Source organism: Notothenia rossii (genome assembly GCF_949606895.1).
Source record: "Notothenia rossii genome assembly, chromosome: 4".
Taxonomy (NCBI): domain Eukaryota; kingdom Metazoa; phylum Chordata; class Actinopteri; order Perciformes; family Nototheniidae; genus Notothenia; species Notothenia rossii.
In genome coordinates, this window is record NC_136902.1 from 67411908 (window position 1) to 67432641 (window position 20734).

The 20734-nt window shown below is 43.7% G+C and overlaps 1 protein-coding gene across 6 annotated transcripts in view; it reads left to right on the plus strand.

Moving 5' to 3' along the window:
• LOC307036335 (nesprin-2) overlaps positions 1–20734 on the plus strand; it is a 58311-nt gene that overhangs the window by 17656 nt on the left and 19921 nt on the right. For 4 of the 6 annotated variants that reach the window (XM_079676566.1, XM_079676561.1, XM_079676563.1 and 1 more), the window contains 3 exons: positions 16564–16809; positions 18147–18297; positions 19191–19373. In XM_079676566.1, coding sequence (XP_079532692.1) covers positions 16586–16809; positions 18147–18297; positions 19191–19373 — 558 coding nt within the window. In that variant the 5' untranslated portion in view covers positions 16564–16585. Of the gene's footprint in view, positions 1–3459; positions 3515–16563; positions 16810–18146; positions 18298–19190; positions 19374–20734 lie in introns of all 6 variants that reach the window. The other 2 variants (XM_079676562.1, XM_079676565.1) reach the window with 1 other exon arrangement.

The window sequence follows — 20734 nt, forward strand, 5'->3', positions numbered from 1 at the left end:
AATGTGAAACAGTGCCTGTGCGACGCTCTTTGCAGAGATATTACGCAGCGGCACTGTCTCGGGATATTGCGTTGCATAATCCACTAGGACTAGTACAAAGCGATATCCCCGTGCGCTCCGGTCTAATGGCCCGATGAGGTCCATACCAACTCTCTCAAAAGGCACCTCAATCAATGGTAACGGGCGCTCTGGGGATGGCCGGCGGGTTAACCAGCTGAAATTCATGGCAAGATGCACACCACCGCTTCACATCTGCGCGAATGCCCGGCCAATAAAATCGGGCCATTATCCGGTGTAGGGATTTGTCGTACCCTAAGTGACATGACATGGGGTTATAATGAGCCGCCTGGAAAACCATTTCCCGACGGCTTTTTGGCACCAACAACTGGGTATTTATCTCTCCTGTCTGTGTGTCATGGCTTACACGATACAGCCTGTCCCTAACCACCGTAACGTGTGGGTGAGTGAGTGCTGCGTTTGGGTGTAGCTGGGAGCCATCAATACTCACCACCTGGCCGAAGGCGTGCTGAAGGGTCTCGTCCCTCGACTGTTCGAGGGGGAAATCCTCCACGGGAAACACCAGCGGGTCCAGAGGGACCTCCGCGGCCCCCTCCGTGTCCGTTTCCCCCTCGATGTCGTCAGCCGCCTCCGACTCTCCACTAAACACAGCACACAAATCACATTTCCCTGCCGTCCGTGAACGCACCCCCATAGCCCCCGCTAGCTTAGCAAACCCCGGCCAATTCGTTCCCAAAATCAGAGGGTGCGTAAGGCGAGCGCTAACTCCGGCCCTGACTCTATGCTTTTTCCCCTTAAAAGAAATTTCCAGCGTCACCTCCGGGTACTTGTGAATATCCCCATGCACAGACCTCACCTTCACCCACGATGCTTCAATCAATGCCCCAGGCCAAACCAGGTGCTGATGGATCATCGTCTGATTACATCCCGTGTCCATCAGAGCCTGGTGTGTACCTCCCTGTATACATACCGGTATACGGTACGTCCCTTCCAAATTGGGGGAGGCAACTGGCGGTCCTGCAACCCGAACCAGCTGTCCGACCTCCATGAGAGGACACTCCCGTCGGAAGTGGCCGGGCTGCCCGCACCGCCAGCAATCCTGCCCTGACGTCTGAGGAGCCCCCCGTGGTGCCGGACGACCAGAAGCGTAGGCCGGACCCTGGGGAGAGATAAAAACAGGAGGGTAAGGTAGAGCTAGGGGGGGAAGTGTCTGGGCTGCGGGGTTGGGGCCTTGTGATGGTGGGGAGGGAAGGGCAGCTGCTCCAGGAAACCTCCTCCTCGGGGCTGGGACGGGTCTGCCCGCTGAGACGGCTGGTGGTCGGGGGCTCCTCTTTCATGCTCCGCCGGGGAAGCGAGAGGTGGTCCTCCGCGAGGACGACGGCTGCTTCCAGGTTGGCGGGGCAATGGCACTGGACCCAATTCGCCGTCGAAGATGGCAGGCCGGCGATTAATTGCTCCAGCGCCACCTGCCCGACAACTTCTTCAGCGGAGCGCACCCCCGGCTGGAGCCAGCGGCTCCGCACGTAGGAGAAGGGCCGGTCAGCGTCCCCGAAGGGGAGGGCCCGGAACCGGCGGCGATGTCCCTCTGGCGTGCTGCCAAGCCGGTCCAGGATGGCCTTCCTCAGATGCCGGTACACATGCCAAGAGGCTGTGGGCGGCTAGCTGCGCACTCCCAGATAGCAGAGGCAATAGCCGCGCTGCCCACTCCTCCTCCGGCCACCCGCACGCTGCCGCTGTGCCCTCAAAGATGTCCAGGTATGCCTCAGGATCATCATCTGCCGTCAATTTCTGGAGGGCAATTGAAGGCGGTCGGGCCGGGTTGGTAGCGGGATCGGCCTCCCTAGCGGCCGGACGCTGCAACAGCTCCCGTAGGAGAGCCCGGTCCTCGCGCTAGCTCGAGGCGATCCCAAGCAGAGCCTCGTTCTGCTGTCGCTGCAATTCTGTGGTGGTCTCCTGCATGTGAGCGAGACGTTGGAGGGCCTGACCCAGCGGGGTTTCTCCTTCCGACATGATGTCCCTGTTCCGGCGCCACTGTGAGCCTCTCCGCTCACACAGGTTCAAATAGGGACGGAAAGAGCAGGTTGGTTGAACACAGGCATTTATTAACTCCAAACAAAATATACGCGGGTCTCAAACGTTGCCCGGGTGGGAACCTTCACAGGTCCTTTGGCGACCTTCCAGGATCCCGCCTACTGCAAAACAGACCAGAACCAGGTTACGACATGCTTTTATTCCGGGACTGATTACCTGTTTCCGATCAGCTGTCTGGCCTCCGGCCGAGCCACTCCCTTCACTCCAGCAGCCAGCGCCCAAACCACACCCCGCTGCCACAGTATCGTCCCCCCCTATCGTCCCCCCTATGACTAAAAACAAATGTGTCAGTTATTTAAGGACGATTTATAAACGTACACACCCTCCAGTTACTCTCACCGTCTTCTTTTCCGTCTCCTCCTTTCCCCACCTTCTTCTCTATGTAATTTGATAGTTGATATCATTAATACCTCCCACTCCTTCCTCCTCTTTCTCACTCTCTCGGTCTGTTTATCTCTAAGGAGGACAGAAAGACTTTTTGTTCCCTGCCCGTCCCCTTTTGTCCAGATTAGACAATACATTAGGAGGAGGAGGAGGAGGAGGAATTTGTTAGAAGGGACAAGGATGGACAAAGGGGAGAGGTTATGAAAATGTATAACATTCAAGTTATTTCTAGAAAAGAATTTATTTAATCTATTTAATCTATTTAAAGAATGTTTCTGCAAAGTAACAAGAATAGAAACGGCAACAATGGTGATATGCTAATACATGATTATCTGTCCCGCTACAAAATGAAACTTTTTTATTTCCCCATTACATGAAGAAAAATGCATTTCTTTTAACAGGGACAGTACACATTAATCAACATTTCTGTAAGTGTGCCAGAGTTAGCCAAGTGGCTATTTCTCATCTGTAGTCTGTACACTTCCTTTTTTGCAAAAAATGCAACATTGTCAGGTGTAGCTGTATACTGTTTATTGGGAGTGGGTGCAAGTGTGTGGTTTAGTGTGTGTGATGAAAGGCAATGTAAGTTAAACCCAACATTGAAGGCTCCTTGAGAGGTTAGTGTGCTGCAATTGCATCATTTCTTTTTTATAAAGAGTATTTCTTTATTGAAGGAAAGCTTAGAATGGCACTTTCTTTTTCTCAAGATGTTAAACTAATATTCTTTTTTTTCAGGTGACTGTATCATACCATTTGGTGCAACATGTTACTATAATGTACATAAACAAGTGATTTAAACCATAAACTGATTATGTACTTTTTCACTAACGTATTAGTGAAAAAGTTAAATTGTCTCGTAGACTTCTATACAATGGACCTTTAGTTTGCAAACAGTGGAATCGCCACCTGTTGGTCGTTAGAGAGAATGCAGGTTTAAGCCACTTCATCTTTGGTTTCATTTTCCAGACACGGAAAAGCTTGTTGGACAGAATCTGTGAGAGGAGTAGAGGAGGGGAACCAGGTAGGAGGAGAGTTTCTAACCGCCGAGCAGCTGACCTTACACACACACATGCATACACACACATACCACAGGCCTCTTTCTGATGCACACTTGGTCCTATTTGTGCATCTAAGTTCTCAGAAGTCCAGTGATTTGCTAATACTGTGCAAGAGTCTTTGCTTGACGATCAGGATTAGGTTTGAATTTGAGTTACATTAAAGGTAAATGTACTTTTAGCACAACCTCGAGGGCCACCCACACTGCCTGAGTGTTGTCAGACGCATTCAATAGAACATGTTTTACAATCTCCTGCAACCACACTAAAAGACACTTTACTCTACTTTTAGTGTTTTCTCCGAGCTTTAAAAGTGTAAACTCCACATGCCCACAGCAGAAGGAGGGTGAATATCAAAATTATATTGGTCACATGTACACAGACACCACAAAGGTTGATGTTTCTCTGTGGCTGCTGGATGTGTACATTTGAAACCTAAGCCTTATCAATGTCATAAAGTGATAATATGTCAATGTTTTTACAGCTTGTTCTCTTTCCCCCAGTGTCCTCACACATCAATCAACGCTGCTCTATTTCACCACCAGTTTGACTTTGGTTCGTAGATCTTATTTCTTGTAAATATAAAATACAGCTAATCTAAAGCTAACAGTAGCTAACTTGCTTGGATATCAAGGTGAATTAAGAATGTACGTTAACTTGGGAGGCAAACATTTTGCAAAAACTATCAAATATTCTTAAAACCAGATGTAATAACCTGACAAAATGAATAGACCACCTAATTAGTGTCTTTTAGCACAACTTGGCGCAGAACAATATTGTTGCCAGAAACCTTTCAAGAAGCCGGGCCTAATACATTCTGTGCTTTATCGGCTTTTTTTTTACTATAAATTGGACCTTAATCTACAAAGTGAACATAATGCAGAGTTGAAGAAGACTTGAAGTGAGATGTAATGTTTTCATAGACTTCTATGCAATGCAATCGTATTATTTTCCCCTCCAGTGGAGTCGAGCCCTTGCCATTTGAAAGAAAGCCTTTTTAAGACATCTTTTTAACTTTTCAGACCTGGATGTATATTTTATAACTTGTCCTAATCTATATGCATGCGCCCATTATTTCTAAGTAGTGTAAGGTTTACAACTGTCCACAGAGACACTTTTTCTGGCTGCACCACTGTGTTCATCCCTGTGTGCAGTCTATCCACAGTTGAGTTGTTGAGGGCCGAGATGAATATGGTATTTCCAGTGGCGACTGGTCATTAGGGGCATGTGGGGCTAAGCCCCACCTAGTGTCAGCAGAAAGTATTAAAAATAATGATTACAAAAAAATGCAAAAACTAAATAAAAAAATATATTTTAAGATCATGTTTAATCTGATTCGTCTGTACATTGCTGTTTTAGTCTGTGTCTACAGTGTGTGCCTATTGAGCTGTTTAGAGCCATGTGGGACAAAACCCGATCATGCCCTCCCTCTCACTGTCTAAGTCAGGGGTTCCCAACCTTTTTCACCCACGGCCCCCCCCAAAATGACTCCTGTTGGAATTTGCGACCCCCCAAAACTTTGAAACTTTAATTATCGCTGTTGCCGATCTGCCCCGCTGCCCGATCTGTACTGCGCATGTGCGAGATGGTCTTCCATACTGGACAACTCCGTATGGCAACCCAACTAGGACACTTGACACAGTGGCGTTTGGCAAAGCACAAAAAGACAACTAAAAAAACCGAGAGGGATGAGTTATTGTTATTACAACGTGACTTCACTATTATTTAACAACTCTTTTTATTGGGTTCTTTTATTTGGGGTTAAGTACATTGTCAGAATAAGTGAGAAATGGATTTAACTTCTGTTTGGCAGCAAACAAACTATCCTGAGACGTATTTTGTCCGAGTCAAGCTTATTTGCTATCTGTGAGCCGAATTTTGGATTACTGGAACTACATTTGTCAAAAAACTACGCTCTGGAGAAGCCGAGCTATGAAGGAGGGATTCCAGTGACGGCGTCGCATTAAAGGTGAAGATAAAGACTGCTCTTCCACACACGGAGATCGGCACATTAAGTGGGACATCCGAGGAACAAAGTCGCTGAAGTGGCCTGTTGTTATGTTAATGTTTAAAGACGGATGGGAGATCGCTACTCTCCGACAGAAGAGCTAGTCTGAATGGATCAGCTGATTCCAACTACCAGCTGATCGCCTTTTTCTTTTCGTTTGTAAAATACATTTAACTAAGTTGTTCTTTAAGGAAGACAGTGCAACAAAGACATTTTCTATAAAAACGAAGCGTTTATTGTTGGACACCTTTAGTAGAGTTTAAGCACTGTAGTAAGTTTAATTTGAAAGAGCCATGGAAGAACTAACCGAAAGGAGCCACAAGAGGGAGCCAAAGCCCACGGAAAAGGCCAAAGAGGAGAGGCTCCACAGGCTAAATGGATTAAGGAGAGCGAAGGTGGGCCAGCTCACCAAGAAGGTTAATGAGCTGAAACGTCTTAAAGAAAATGATAGCAATGTGGATAAAGTGGAAGAAGAAATTCTGAATGACTTTGATCAATTATATGGAGAGCTTAATGACATTAACAAGGAGTATGTAACTCTCTTACGTGAAGAGGAGGCGTCTGAAGACCAGCAACACTGGTTTAATCCCAAGTCAGCAAACATTGAACAGTTTGTACGCATAACTGAAAAATTGATTAAAGGAGTACGCGAAGGCACAAAAGAGGACCGTGAAGAGGAAGCCTGCTCGTCTGAAGTAGATATCAGGCCTGAAGACAGCGCCTCCAGAGCCAGTAACCATACAGTGGCTTCCTCTACCGTTTCTTCTGCTCGCAAGAGGGCGGAGGCTGAAAAGGCAGTACTGCTAGCTCGAGCAGTATTCTTAAAGAAGAAGCAGGCTCTTGAGGAAGAAGAAGCCTCTCTAATACAGCAGCAAGCAAAGCAGCGCCAGCAGCAAGCAAAGCAGCTCCAGCAGCTCAAAGCTCAAAGAGAACAATTAGAGTTGGAGGCAGCTGTAGCTGAATGTGATGCAAAGTTAAAGGTGCTTGACGGGTATGAAGACCAGCAGGATGGTATGAGCAGCTACCTCAAACGCAGCCAACGTCATGGCAAGTCAGAGACATCTGGCACCGGATCCAGAACTGCTTCAAAACCAGCTAAATATGGTGAGAAACTTGCCTCAGCACACCAACTAAAAAGAACTTTCAAACCACGCCCAACAGAGTCAAGCATGTGGATGGACAAGCAGGATGGAGCTTCTGATGCAGCACACGGACCGGGCCCCAGAGAAGGTCACCGTAGGGGGGAGGAGAGGGACAGCTACGATGTGATGCAGCGTCAAAGTCAGATTACTGAGATGCTAGTAAGGCAGCATAACCTGTCTTATCTTCCTAAACGAGACTTGCCTGTGTTCAAGGGAAACCCGCTCACCTACAAGTCCTTTATAAGAGCCTTCAACCATGTCATCGACAGCAAGGCAGAGAGCAGCAGCGATAAATTGTACTACTTGGAACAGTTCACCGGAGGGGAACCTCAAGAGCTTGTCCGCAGTTGTGAGCACATGGCACCACAGAGAGGCTACAAAGAAGCCAGGGCTCTACTCCAGAAACATTATGGTGATGAACTTAAAATTGCTACCGCCTATATGGATAAAGCTCTAAAGTGGCCACAGATCAGATCTGAAGACGGAAAAGCTCTGAATACCTATGCCCTTTTCCTGATTACGTGCCGTAATGCCATGGAGGACATAGAGTATATGGACAAAATGAACAACCCAACTAACATACAAAGCTGCCATACAAAGTGAAAGAAAGATGGAAGAGTGCTGCTTTCGAGGTTCAAGAGAAAAAGGGACGAAGAGCAAAGTTTATAGACCTAGTGACCTATATATACAGACAATCACAAATGGCTAACGACCCCCTCTTTGGAAGCATGCATGATACCAGGACAACTACGGAGGGAAAAGTTAAAGCTACGGCCACGGAGTCTAAAGCTTGGAAGTCAGGCTGGCAAAGGGGAAGCAGTTTTGCCACAGCTGTCGCTCCAATGAGTGAAGAGAAAACACCGCCCTCAAACTTAAAGCACAGCCCCTCAGCTGCAAAGCCTGTCAATGCTTTTCAAAAACCCTGTTTGTTCTGCCATAGAGACCACACACTCGATTCCTGCAGAATCATCAAAGAGCAACAACCGAAAGACAGGATTGAGTTTCTGAAAGCTAAAGGCCTCTGTTTTGGATGTCTTACACAGGGACACCTTAGCAGAAACTGCAATAAAAGGATGACCTGTCAAGTCTGCTCCCTAAGACACCCAGGAATTGTGCATGTTGAGAAGGACAGTGCTACATTTAGAAAGCCAGATGAGAACCTCTCAAATGGTCTCGTGTCACTGACGCAGGAAACATGTGGATACACTGGGGCCGGAGAATGTGTACTGGCTGTAGTACCGGTAAAAGTCAAGTCCAGTAAAAGGGAGAAGGTTGTGGAGACGTATGCCTTCATGGACCCAGGAAGTACGGCGACTTTCTGCACTGAATCACTGAAGACACAGCTGAACGTTCGAGTCACGAAAACTACTATCCTACTCCGAACTATGGGTCAGGAGAAGCCAGCCCAAAGTTGTAACTTGTCGGACCTGGAAGTGTGTGGACTTGAAGAAAGGAAGTACATTGAACTCCCTAAGGTCTTTACATGTAAATATATACCGGTCAAGAAAGGAAACATCCCCCTGCAGGAAGACCTAAAGAAGTGGCCATATCTGAAGGAGGAGAAAATCCCAGAGATAAAAGGAGAAGTCGCCATGCTTATAGGAACCAATACCCCTAAAGCTTTGGAGCCATGGCAGGTGATAAACAGCATCGGAGACGGGCCCTATGCAGTTAAGACTGCCCTTGGATGGGTAGTGAATGGGCCGAAGAAGACAGATGATGGCAGCAAGGCAGCGGATGGAGTTGTGAGCCACATTACAGACAACCACATCTCCATAGCTACCATAGAGGAACTGTTGATCAAGCAATATAACACAGACTTCTCAGAACTCAGCTGTGAAGACAAAGAAGAGATGTCCCAGGAGGATCATCAGTTCATGAGGTCAGTGGTAAAATCTGCAGAGTTAAGGGATGGGCACTACTGCATTGGCTTACCACTGCGAAACGAGACAGCTTAAATGCCAGACAACCGCTGCATGGCAGAGCAACGGGCCGCAAGTCTCCAAAGAAAGCTCAGCAAAAACCCGGACCTGTACAAAGAGTACAAGGACTTCATGACGGGTATAATTGGAAAAGGTTACGCTGTCAAAATTCCCATAGAACAGTTTAGCCGAGAAGATGGACGTGTGTGGTACATACCTCATCACGGTCTCTACCACCCAAAGAAAAACCAGATAAGAGTAGTGTTCGACTGCACCTCCACATATCAAGGAACCTCACTTAACGATCAGCTGCTACAAGGACCTGACCTCACAAACTCCCTTGTTGGTTTCCTTCTGAGGTTCAGAGAAGAGCCTATTGCTTTGATGGCCGACATTGAGGCGATGTTCTACCAGGTCAAAGTCCCTGACCAAGATGCTGATCTTCTGCGTTTCCTATGGTGGAAGGATGGTGATCTGAATAAACCGATGGAAGACTACCGAATGACAGTGCACCTGTTCGGCGCTACATCGTCTCCCAGCTGTGCATCATATGCACTAAGAAGAACAGCACAAGTTGGAGGAGGCAAAACAACACCCGAGGTGGTGGAAACGGTTCTCAGAAACTTTTACGTGGATGACTGTTTAAAGTCTGTGGATTCAGAAGATCATGCTGTTGCTTTGGCCAGGGACCTCAGACATCTTAGCGCCAGTGGAGGCTTCAGGCTGACAAAGTGGGTCAGCAACAGTAGGGCCGTCCTGTCGTCCATCCCTAAAGACGACGGAACAACGGAAGTCAAAGATCTTGACCTGAACCATAAGCAGTTTCCTATGGAAAGAGCCATGAGGCACTCACACCAAACCACTTGTTGTTACTCAAGTGTAAATCAAGCGTGCCCCCAGGAGTGTTCAGGAAGGAGGATGAGTATTCACGACGCAGATGGAAACAATCACAATATCTGGCTGACCTGTTCTGGTCAAGATGGACACGGGAATACCTACCTCTCCTACAAGAGCGCCAGAAGTGGACCACACCAAGGAGAAACTTCCAGCCAGGAGACATCATCTTAATTGTGGATGACTCAGCCCCTCGTAATTCGTGGGTGATGGGAAGAGTCCTTAAGACTATGTCAGACGCCAAAGGCGCTGTACGCAGCGTCAGCGTGAAGACCAAGACCAGTGTCTCAGTGAGACCGATCACGAAGCTCTGTCTGCTTCTCGAAGCAGTGTGATGCCCCCCCCCCCCCCCCCCCCCCCAAGGAAACAAAAACGGACCTCCAGTAAAAAAAAAAGAATATAAGCTCGTAAAGTTGCTTAATTATGTTTAGATTATATGGTCCTATTTAAATTTATTTTTAGTAATTGGTATGCCCCCCTCCTAGCCAATTAGGGGCCGGAAATGTAGGAGCCATATGTTAAAATGTATATTTGAATATTATAATCCTTTGTTATTAGTGCTATCATATCATTTATTTGAACCAGCCGTGTGAAATTGACGGCATAGACGACCGCAGCTGTACGTGATTACGAGACCTTATAGCCAACGGCAGCTGCTGGTGATTGGGGTGTGAGAAGGAAAAAGAAGCACCGAGCAACATAGTTTTTTGACCTGAGAGAATATGTGTTTGTATTTGATACCTTTTTGTGTAAGTAAAAAACAAACTATCCTGAGACGTATTTTGTCCGAGTCAAGCTTATTTGCTATCTATTGGGGCGACTGTGGCTGCGAGGGAGTGCGGTCGTCTTTCAACCAGAAGGTTGTGGGTTCGATCCCAGCCCATGCAGTCAACATGTCGATGTATCCTTGGGCAAGATACTTAACCCTGAGTTGCTCCCGATGGCATGGCTAACGGTGTGTGAATGTGTATGAATGTTAGGTCCTATAGAGTAAGGTACACTGCTCTGTAGGAGTGGGTGTGAATGGGTGAATGACATGTAGTATGTAAAGCGCTTTGAGGGGTCTTAAAGACTGGATAAAGCGCTATATAAGTACAGTCCATTTAGTCCATTTATCTGTGAGCCGAATTTTGGATTACTGGAACTACATCTAATAAAAAAAATTTAATATGGAGGCATAGGCCTGTATAAAACAAAAATGAAAAACTGGCATATTAAGCAGGTAAATCAAATGCTTGTCTGCCATGGAACAGGTAGCAGAGAGAAGACGAGGTTCAAGCAGGTTCATTAATGTGAACGTTGGGCTTGCACGCCCGCAGCCAGGGATGGAATGTCCGGTGTAATGTGAGTGACAGCCAGTCTAAAGTCGTTGTGAAAGTCCAGTGTGTTGCGTGCTTTTGTTTTGATGGCAACAAGTGCGCTGAAGGCTGTTTCTGATAGATATGTCTTACTGAATGGGAGTATAATCCTGGTCGTGGCATGCAGTGTGAGCTTTGGAGCGAGGCTTGGTCCTTTGAAAATTCAAAACTTTTAAAATCCTTTTTCCTGGAAATATTTATTTGACAGCGAGTCAGCTTGGATGTCGGTGAGCTCATCTTCGCAATCCAGGTATTCCACATCCTCAACTTTGTCAATAAAGGGATCTAAAACCCATAATTCCTTGGAGACATACTCGTCTATGTCAGCGAACCGTGATTGTATTTCCGTTTGGAGTGCGATATGGCGGATGAACTCGCGACGTACAGACACAGGCACCGTTTCAGGATTGTTTTGGGATTGTTTCAGCAGTAGTGGAAACTGTTGCAGCTTCCCCCTCTCCGTTTCCCGACCCGGTACTCCAGTTTGCGCACAAATGCATCGAGCGCCTCTTTACATTGGAGAATGCTGGACTCCACGCTTTGCAGACGCTTGTTTGTTTCATTGTAGAGACTGAAGATGTCGGCCAGGTATGCTGTTTTAATCCAGAATGACTCAGTCACTTGCTCTGACAGTGCGCGGTTACGAGTTTGTAGAAACTCTTCCATTTTTTCCTTCAGTTCTACACAGCGTGCCAGCACTCTGCCGTGTGAGAGCCAGCGCACCTCGGTGTGCAGGAGGAGGGTGTGGTGCGCTTCATCCTCGCACAAGTCTGCGAATAGATGCTTGTTGGTGGGGCGACCTTTGATGAAATTGACTATTTTAACAACAGTTGAGTGTTTCACTGAGGTCTTCTGACAGTTTCTTGCTGGCCAGGGCCTGGCGATGTATCACACAGTGAAATATTGTGCAGTGTGGGGCCTTTTCTTTCAAGCGACTGTTAAATCCCTTGTTTTTCCCCATCATTGAGGCAGCTCCGTCTGTGCAACATGCAACTAAATTCTCATAGGAAAAATTGTGGGATGAGAGGTAAGAATCCACTGCAGTAAACATTTCCTCACCCCGGGTGGTAGTGGTAAGGTTGACTGACATAAGAATGTCCTGCTTCAAATCTTCCCCATTGATATGTTGCACATAAACGATCAGCACAGCCTCGTCAGCTACAGTTGTGGTTTCATCAAGTTGTATGGCAAATGGCCCCTTTCCATGCTTTTCGAGCAGCTGCAGCTCGCAGTTACTTGCCATTTTGTCAATTCTGTCTTTCACCGTATTGTTTGACAGTGGTACAGTTTTTAGCTTCTCCGCCACCTGCGGGCCGCACAGTTTCTCAACCATCTTAATGCAAGCTGGCTTAATGAGCTGCTCGCCAATGTTGTGCGGTTTCTTTGCCTTTGCTATTAAAAGTGCACATTCAAAAGAGGCCTCGGTGGCCTTCTGTGCATCGCTGCCAGCCCTAACAAATGCTGTTCTAATATCCATTGGCTTGTTTGCCTTGCAAGGTGTTGTTTCTTTATGAAAAAGTCCCGATCACGCCCGACTGTTTCTGGGTGCATGGTCTGAAGAGTCAGTGCCTCACCAGCCATAAACCTCACTGCACGTCACTGCAGAAGCTTATATAGACATCTAAGTTTTCTGTGCTCCACCACTTTTGTACATATAGAAACGCCACTGGGTATTTCCAACGTAAATGATGGTTAATGTGGTCAAGCAGTTTGCGTTAATGGCTGAGCAGCAGAGCGGATGATTTAGGCTGTCCCAGGACTCATTATTTGAATCATTCATGGTTTTAATAGTCTTAACTTCCTCTCACCTTCATCACCTCCTCAGCTGAATATCACTTTCCCTCTGAAGCGGCAGCCACAATCTAATAAGAGCCATTCATCTCTTTTTTTACTCGCTGCTGAAACTTCAGGGAGTGATGTATTTCAGTGCATCTGTCCCGCCTTTTCCAAACTGCACTCTCTGACCTGCAGTGCGTTTCTCTGCACCCATCATTTGTTCAATGTCAGTTCGATTGAACTTTTCTAAACGTTAAGGTCACAAACAAATTAAAGTGTGGCCTTGCTTGCCAGTTGTAATATATACTGTAAAAAAAAATGAAAAAATATTCTTTCATAATTTATGAAACCATTTGCTCGAATAGTGGCTTCACCCTGCATCATTAGGAGTTGTTTGGATGGAAAGCTAGAAGAAGAACTTTATTCATCACAGCAGGAAATGCCACTGTTACAGCAGATGTGAGAAAAATAAACAATTACAATTCTTTCAAGCGTTTCTGCCTAAACTGTAAATTAAGTTAAAGCTCTTTTTATGGTATTTATGGACTCTATTTTACATCCTCTCTATATAGTAGTTTACAATGTTAGTGGCCTACCGTCATTCACATGCTGGATTCAAATAGCATTCAATCAAGGGATTTGCCGAAAAAATTGTGTATGCACAGGCAGTAGTTGGCTGGCAACTTCTTTATTTGAGTGATAATAAATGAGTTTGTTTTTCTGCATGGTCGTACATTGTTTTTCTCACAAAGTAGTGAGAAATACAACTGAAGTATTAATCTGGAACTTCTGTTACCAACCAAATGTCAATGCTATGTCCCTGCCCATTCCCTGACAGAATGGGAATTATCATTGTCTCAGGACGCAGTCACTGTGGGAATATCATCACACTATGAATGTGTCACCTTCACAGCTGAGTATCATCCAGTTTATGCCGCAGACCTCCAGCACAAATCCTCCTTGGACCATGCTAATAAAGACTCATATAAATTAAGCCCCTGTTATGTAACTGCTTTCTGTCTTAGCAGACTGACATTATCTAAAATGAGTATAAGTTAAGTCTTCAGAATCTTTCCTTCTCACCTCAGCTCTATCTCCATATCACCATCCGGTCTAACAAAAGCCATTTTCATAATCTTAATACCTTGAATTCACTGCCTCTCATTCTACATTGTACATCAGAGGAGACGATATCCTCATCATCTCAGCGGGGATGAGTCTTATAATAGTGAAGATGAGCTGCTTCCCCTCATTCCCTCATGCTGGTCTGTCTGGCTGCCTCTGGTTTCCTGCAGGCAAAACAACAAGCACTGTTCTCTTCTGCAGAGACATCAAATATTATGCAATCTAGAGAATGCTTCTGCTATCAGACGGAAACATCTGCCAACATGAAAAAAAGAAAAGATGCTTGATAAGGTTTCCTGAACGTAGCATTAAAATCAGGTCACTGCCAATTTGTATAAGGCCTTAAAAGTAGTCATGTAAGCATTGGAACTTAAGACATTCAAGATAAAGGCTCCTGAAAGAGATTGTCTTTTAATTCATCAGTACAGAGGAGGATCTGATAAGCACAGTACCAAATCCTGCCTGCAGGGAGGAGTTTTGCTAACTTGAAACAAGTTTAATAATCTAATGCAAATACTGTAAGGTTTGATGAGAATTTGTATCTTCGATTTGTGAAGCAGCATTTACAGGGTTCAGGCCTTTATTGTGACTTTCTTTATAGTACTCAACAGAATGCAGGTTAATTCTAGTTTCTGATTGCAACTTTAAAGCAAGTACCAATTCAAAGATGGAATTCAACCGTTGGATTCCAACTTCCAATCCCAACTAATATATTTTAATATTTGTTTCAGACAATAGAACAGAAAACTAGTGAACATAGTAAAAATCGAACATTAGCAGGGTGGAGGGGAGCAAGGTTTGGCGGGGCCTGTTTCTCTATTAGCAGTTAACACTAGCAGTGGCTAACTAGCTGGGTTAGCAAGGTGTATTCCTAATTTACGTTCACTGTGATATTAATTGTTAACTTAATTTTGGCTAGCAAGACCAAGCTTAAATCAAGATGTACTAACCAGATAAGATGAACCGCCGAGTCCTTTGAGTGTCTTTTAGCACAACTAAACAAAGAACGATGCTGATCAACGCGATTTTTTTCTAGCTAGCTCTAAAACATACCCTGCTTTAGCGTCTATTTCATTTTAAAGAGGAGCATAAATGACAAAGTTAACATCATGCTGTATTGAATAAGACTTGAAACTAGCAATTGAGAACAAATTGTAAACCCATAAGGAAAATGCTAACTGAGTAAAGTGCAAAGTCGTTTTCTCAAAGAAAATATCAAATTGAATCTATTATTATTAAAGACTTTCATGCAGTCATACTTCTTTTTGCATCCAGTTTAGTTTCCATCTGCTGGACAATTAAACAAAACATTTTGATTAAAGACACTTTTGGCTTCGCGTTTCCTATTTCTGCCAGATCGTTGTCACATGTGTTTAATGTTGTCATCCTTGTTCAGTTGACACATGTATGGCAAGCCGATTTAGCTTTTATTCATTTCTGGAGGATATAAAAAAATCAATTCTTACTAGTTGTAATGTGTATTCTTGATATCAGAAATGCGATTTTAACTAGATCTGCATCGTTTTCTCATTCATTTCAATGGGAGTTGGCATTTGTACTAGTTCAAAATCCTTTTTTGATATCAGGAATTCAGTTGTTAGGCTACTAGTTATAATTACATTTTTATTTTTAACTAGTTACAATTGAATTCCTGATATCAAAAAAGGATTTTGAACTAATTCAAATTGTATTTCTGATATCAACAATTGGCATTTCGACTAGTTCAAATTGATTTCTTGATATCAGAAATTGGTATTTGAACTAGTTCAAATTCCTGCTCCCATTGAAATGAATGAGAAAAACGATGCAAATCTCACTAGTTAAAATCACATTTCTGATATCAAGTATACACATTAAAACTAATTACAATGAAATTTCTGATATCAAGAATTCACATTCTTACTAGTAAGAATAGATTTTTTGATATCCTCCAGAAATGATTAAAAGCTAAATCGGCTTGCCATACACATCTCTCTGATCAATCTGGATCGACAGCACTGATGGCAAAGAACAGATTAAACAAACCAGATCCAGTGACAGTAAATACATGTTATGTTTTGTAGTAAATGCGTTTTCGTGAAAAAGGTTTTTGTTTCAGCCATTGGCTGTCACCTGAACTAGCAAGTATTCAGCTCTTTTTGCTCTAGAATTTAACATCGCATTGCCATAACGTATTTCCCTTCAAATCCCGTTTTCTAGTCAGGTATTTTGCTGTTAACGAGAAACAATATACGAAGAGCGAGCAATATTTCACGCTTGAGACTCGGCCGGCTGTTTGTGGTGCCAGACAATTAGTTGGAGGCATCGTTCACAGAAGTCAATGACTCCTCTGGTGTGCGTGCGCACGCACACACACACACACACACACACACACACACACACACACACACACACACACACACACACACACACACCAACCACACGGAAAGCTGTCAGGATAATCATATTGGGTGATGAAGCATCTGTCATTAACGCCGATCACACTTCAGTGCCAGTTTTGTCTGTCTGGCTCAGCTGGTGCTGTCTGTGACATCATGTGGATGTATGAACCGTTTGTGATCTGTATTCCGAATGTGTGCTGTTGTTTTGCATTTTTTTTATCATTCCTTAAAACTCAAAATTCTCTAATATTTGAATGTATCAATGTTTGCTTTTGTTCTGGTAATGCAAATAAAGCTGTGTGTGTGGGTGATCCCAGTCACTGCCTAATATTCAAATGTTCCAATCAATGAAAAACTACACATTTAGACTGAAGGCTTGATTTATCCTGTCAAATTTTCTTTTCACCAGGTAACGGTCACCTGATGTCAGGATGCCTGAATTCCCACCCCCTTCAGAAGGCCATAGTGATGCCATCCTGACCTCTGTGGGAAGTGAGGTTGTGCCAGAACAGGAAGTGAGGGACATGGAGCTGATTCTGGACCTGTGCGAGTCTCCTTTTCTATCCAACTCATGTCCACTGGAGGTGAACGGGCAGGAAACGCAGCAGGTGAACAGCAGCTGGAGCCACGATGGAGACATGCAGGGATTCGGACAGTGAGTTTCCTCTATGGATGCATCATGAAAACTTGATACTGGACTCAATGGGTTTAACAAAGTCATTACCCAAATGGTAATAAAATACCTTGTTTGATGTTCAAGCAACAATGGTTCATGGCCTATGTGAAATAAAATGCTGAAGGGAATGAGTCCCAAAACATAGAAATTGGTTAGAATTTGACTACTAATGGTTCCATAGTCAGTCAATGGATATTATTTGAGGGATATTTTGTTTGCTGCCATTAAACCAATTTGTTTCTTAGACCATTTTTAAAAAAATGCATCCTCTTGAAGCAACTGCGTTGACAATATTTTGGCCTTGTACTTTTTCAGCTGCATTCGACACTCTAAAATAACTTGGGAGCAATTAAGAACATTAATATAAGAACATATTGCAAGTGGAAAGCAAGCTTACTTTAATATCTTAATAATAGCCCACAGCATACGGTCTGTGTAAGTGTGCTACTGTGATGTGTCGCTTAATGTACAGTCCTGCAGTCTCAGTTTGGCATGGATATTTTATGTATGCTGTGCATGAATACTGCCAACTGCCCTTCCTGAATTAGACACTACATGTATAAATGGTGTTGCTTGTAGCCATATTTGTGTTCTATTTACTTTACGTTAGATTGGTCAGTGATTGTGTTTTTATACACATCGATTTGTTTTCTCTCAAACATAACTTTCTCTGATTAGATGTGCTTCATTTCCCATCATGGCGATAAACCCTGGTAAGAATTGAACGGTGGTTGTTTGAACTAAAAACCAAAGCTTAAACCTAAAGTTACCCTCTAACCACAGACACTGCTCTGGTTTTTACTTACTTCCTTAAAGAGTCACCACCTCTGCCTGTTTGTCCTAGTGGCTGACTTCAGTACTACAACAATAACATTTCTTCCCCACATGTCGGCGTCTGTTTCTGCAGCTTTGGTGTCTGAAATAAGGCATACAGGAATTTAAAATGAAAAAAAGTTTAACAGAAGCACACATTAAGGTAGATAAGGAAGTAGCAGCATTATTTATAAAAATAAAACAAGTGTTCCATTGTAGAATGAAGTGTGGTATAAAACAAATTATTATTATTAGGATTATTATTGCACATACGTAAAGATGCTTGTGACAGCAATGGATGGATTTACTAGGAGTAGCAACCAGCAGTAATAATGATATTAGCAGGAATATATTGCACATAAGTATTGTTGCACAACAGTGGTATCAAAGTCTTTGTTTTGTTTTTTATTATTATTGCACATTGGTGTGCTCTTTATACCTCCATTGTCTGTCCCCAGATAACCCAGCAGTCTGTTCTTCTGTTTGTCTATCTGTGTTTCCAGACTGGAGAGGAAGTGGGTCCTTTGGCACGAGTTTATGAAGGAACACGACCAACTGGACACCTGGCTGCGATTGGCTGAGCCGGCTGTCAGTTCCTCTCACCCTGACAATGTTACTTATGTCACTGCCAAGGAAGAACTGAGGAAAATTGAGGTGAGAAAAAAAAACACCCTGCAGAATTAATCTGTAACTATTTTAATTATTGAATGTTCTTTTAAGTCAGTTTCAAAGAAAAAAAACACTAACATTTGGCATTAATCTTTTCAAATTAGAATGTTGAAGCATTTTCTTTGAAAATGTCCACACTCAAGCTTAAAAGAAATTGATTTGCTTGATTGATTTTTTTTTTATTATCGTATCTAGTAACAACAAAGGTCTACTGCTGAATTGATCTACCCTATTTTGTATTATGACCAATTAATCTTGGACCCTAAACAACAATGATAGTAAACTTAAGATGTTGGGGTTTTAGACTGTAGGTTGAACAAAACTAAAAGTAATTGCGAGACATCTCCTTGAGGTTTGGGTAATGTAAAATGCCTTTAATTAAGAAAAGCATATTTTTAAGTACATTAATTGGTTGTTAAAATAATGGGGAGTCACAGCCTAAAGTGGTCGTAATCGTTAGTCATCTCTGAGTTGCTATATTCGGTTTTTAATTGTATATTTACCCTATTTACATATTGAATAAATCTAAACCTTGCTCCACAAATGTTGTTATATTAATGCTTTTTCATCCATATAAAATACATATCATTTCCTTCCAGCATCTCTAACATTTCAAGATATCTGTGGTGGCTAGGTACTTCACAAAGTCAAAAATAACCTTAATTTTTCCTGAAAGTCTAAATTTAGTTACAGAGGATTTTAAACCATCCTAATAGTGCCTAGAGGGTTGTTAACTTTGACACATGGGGGAAAATAGCACTGCATGAAAGAAAAAAACGTTTTGTCTTCAAGTTGTCTCATATAGCTGCAGGTGAAAAAGTACTATGTTGTGCTCTAGTGTCTTTGTAACCTCTCTGTGCATTCGTCTGTGGGATCAGAGGCTGCGGTGCGAGGCTGGATCTCGGCTGGTGCAGCTGGACAGTCTGACCCGGAGGAATCGAACTCTGACTCGGCTGTTTCACGGTGCCATGCAGGCCCGGCTGCTGGCGGCAGCGAGGGATTGTGGGCAACGATGGGACGACGTGAATGCCAAACTGGAATACATCACCACAAGACCAAAGGTCCGAATTCAACATAATAAGCAAACATGTTTTTAAAAAAAAATGATATCTTGTATTATTATATACAGTAGCATGGCAACATTTAAATTAACTAATATTGTGGTTCAATTGTCATTAGTTCCTTGATTGTGATTTCCTTTTTTTTCAAGATATGTTTTGGGCAAGAGGGCCTTTTTAAAAGGAATTCTGAAAGCTCTGATTGTGATTTTAAACAAAAATCCAAACAAAAGAGCATTATTTATATGTTACTTCAACTAATCAAGAGTACTCCTATGATCACTTCTTAATTTAATCAATAGGCGAATTCACACCGCAGTACTTTTCCCACATAGGTTCATCAGAACTTAGTTCATCAGAACTCTTTAGTTCTCAAGTACAGATCGCGTTCACACTGGAATAAGTCCCTGGGGGAGGATTAGGCAAATGAAGCCACTGATGTCACTTCTTCTTCTTCTGCTTTGGGTTTACTGGCAGGCCGCAAACAACTTCACGGCGTATACTGCCACCCGAAGTCAACGGCCGGAAGTCCCCGGAGTTGGGGACTGGCTTCAGTAGAAGCTGCTGGGACTCCCAGCAGCTTCTACACAAGCCTTCTGAGTAAATCGCCAGAACGCCGACACCTCCTCGTCACTCCACCGCTCCCATGTTTTCTTTTGTGTTGCCATAAGTTAGTCTCTCTGCGTTTCTGCGTTGGCCTAATGCTAATAATGCTAATGCGAGGATAATAAAATGGCGAGTTTTACGGGGCGTGGTTTGCATTCCGCCCAGCCAATCAGACATAGGAACCTTTTCTCCCACGAAAGTCCCTGCTCTCTAGCAGGGACGGAAAAGGGGGTAAAAAAGGTTCTGATTAGTGTTGTCACGATACCAACATTTTGGCTTCGATACCAAGTCAAGAATTGCGATTCCGATTCTTTTTCGATACTTTTCTTAAAAAAAGGGAAACAGTGTTAAATGTAATTATTGTGCTGTATTTCACACCAGAACCATAAACATAACACAAACTTGTAAACAATGAGAAAAATACATTAAATAAATGAATATAATTTGTATTAAATACAATTTAAGCATCATCTATAAACAACTTTTTTGTTTTTCCGCTTCTGGCGTCTTTTTTGTCAACAAGCTGAGGCGCAGCGGCAGTTGCACTCCCACTTGCAGCCATGCTTCTCGCTTTCTCACATGCTCTGGCAGCTAGCGCGTGGCCGCGTGCACAAGAGAGGGGAGGGACTTAGAGCGTGCTTGAGAGGGGCGGGACTGCAGGCATGGCTGCAGTGCAGGGAGTGGAAGCAGAGCACTGAAAACACACGGCTCTTATTAAAACGGCGCTTTCTCACCGGAGTACTTTTCCCCGTCATTCT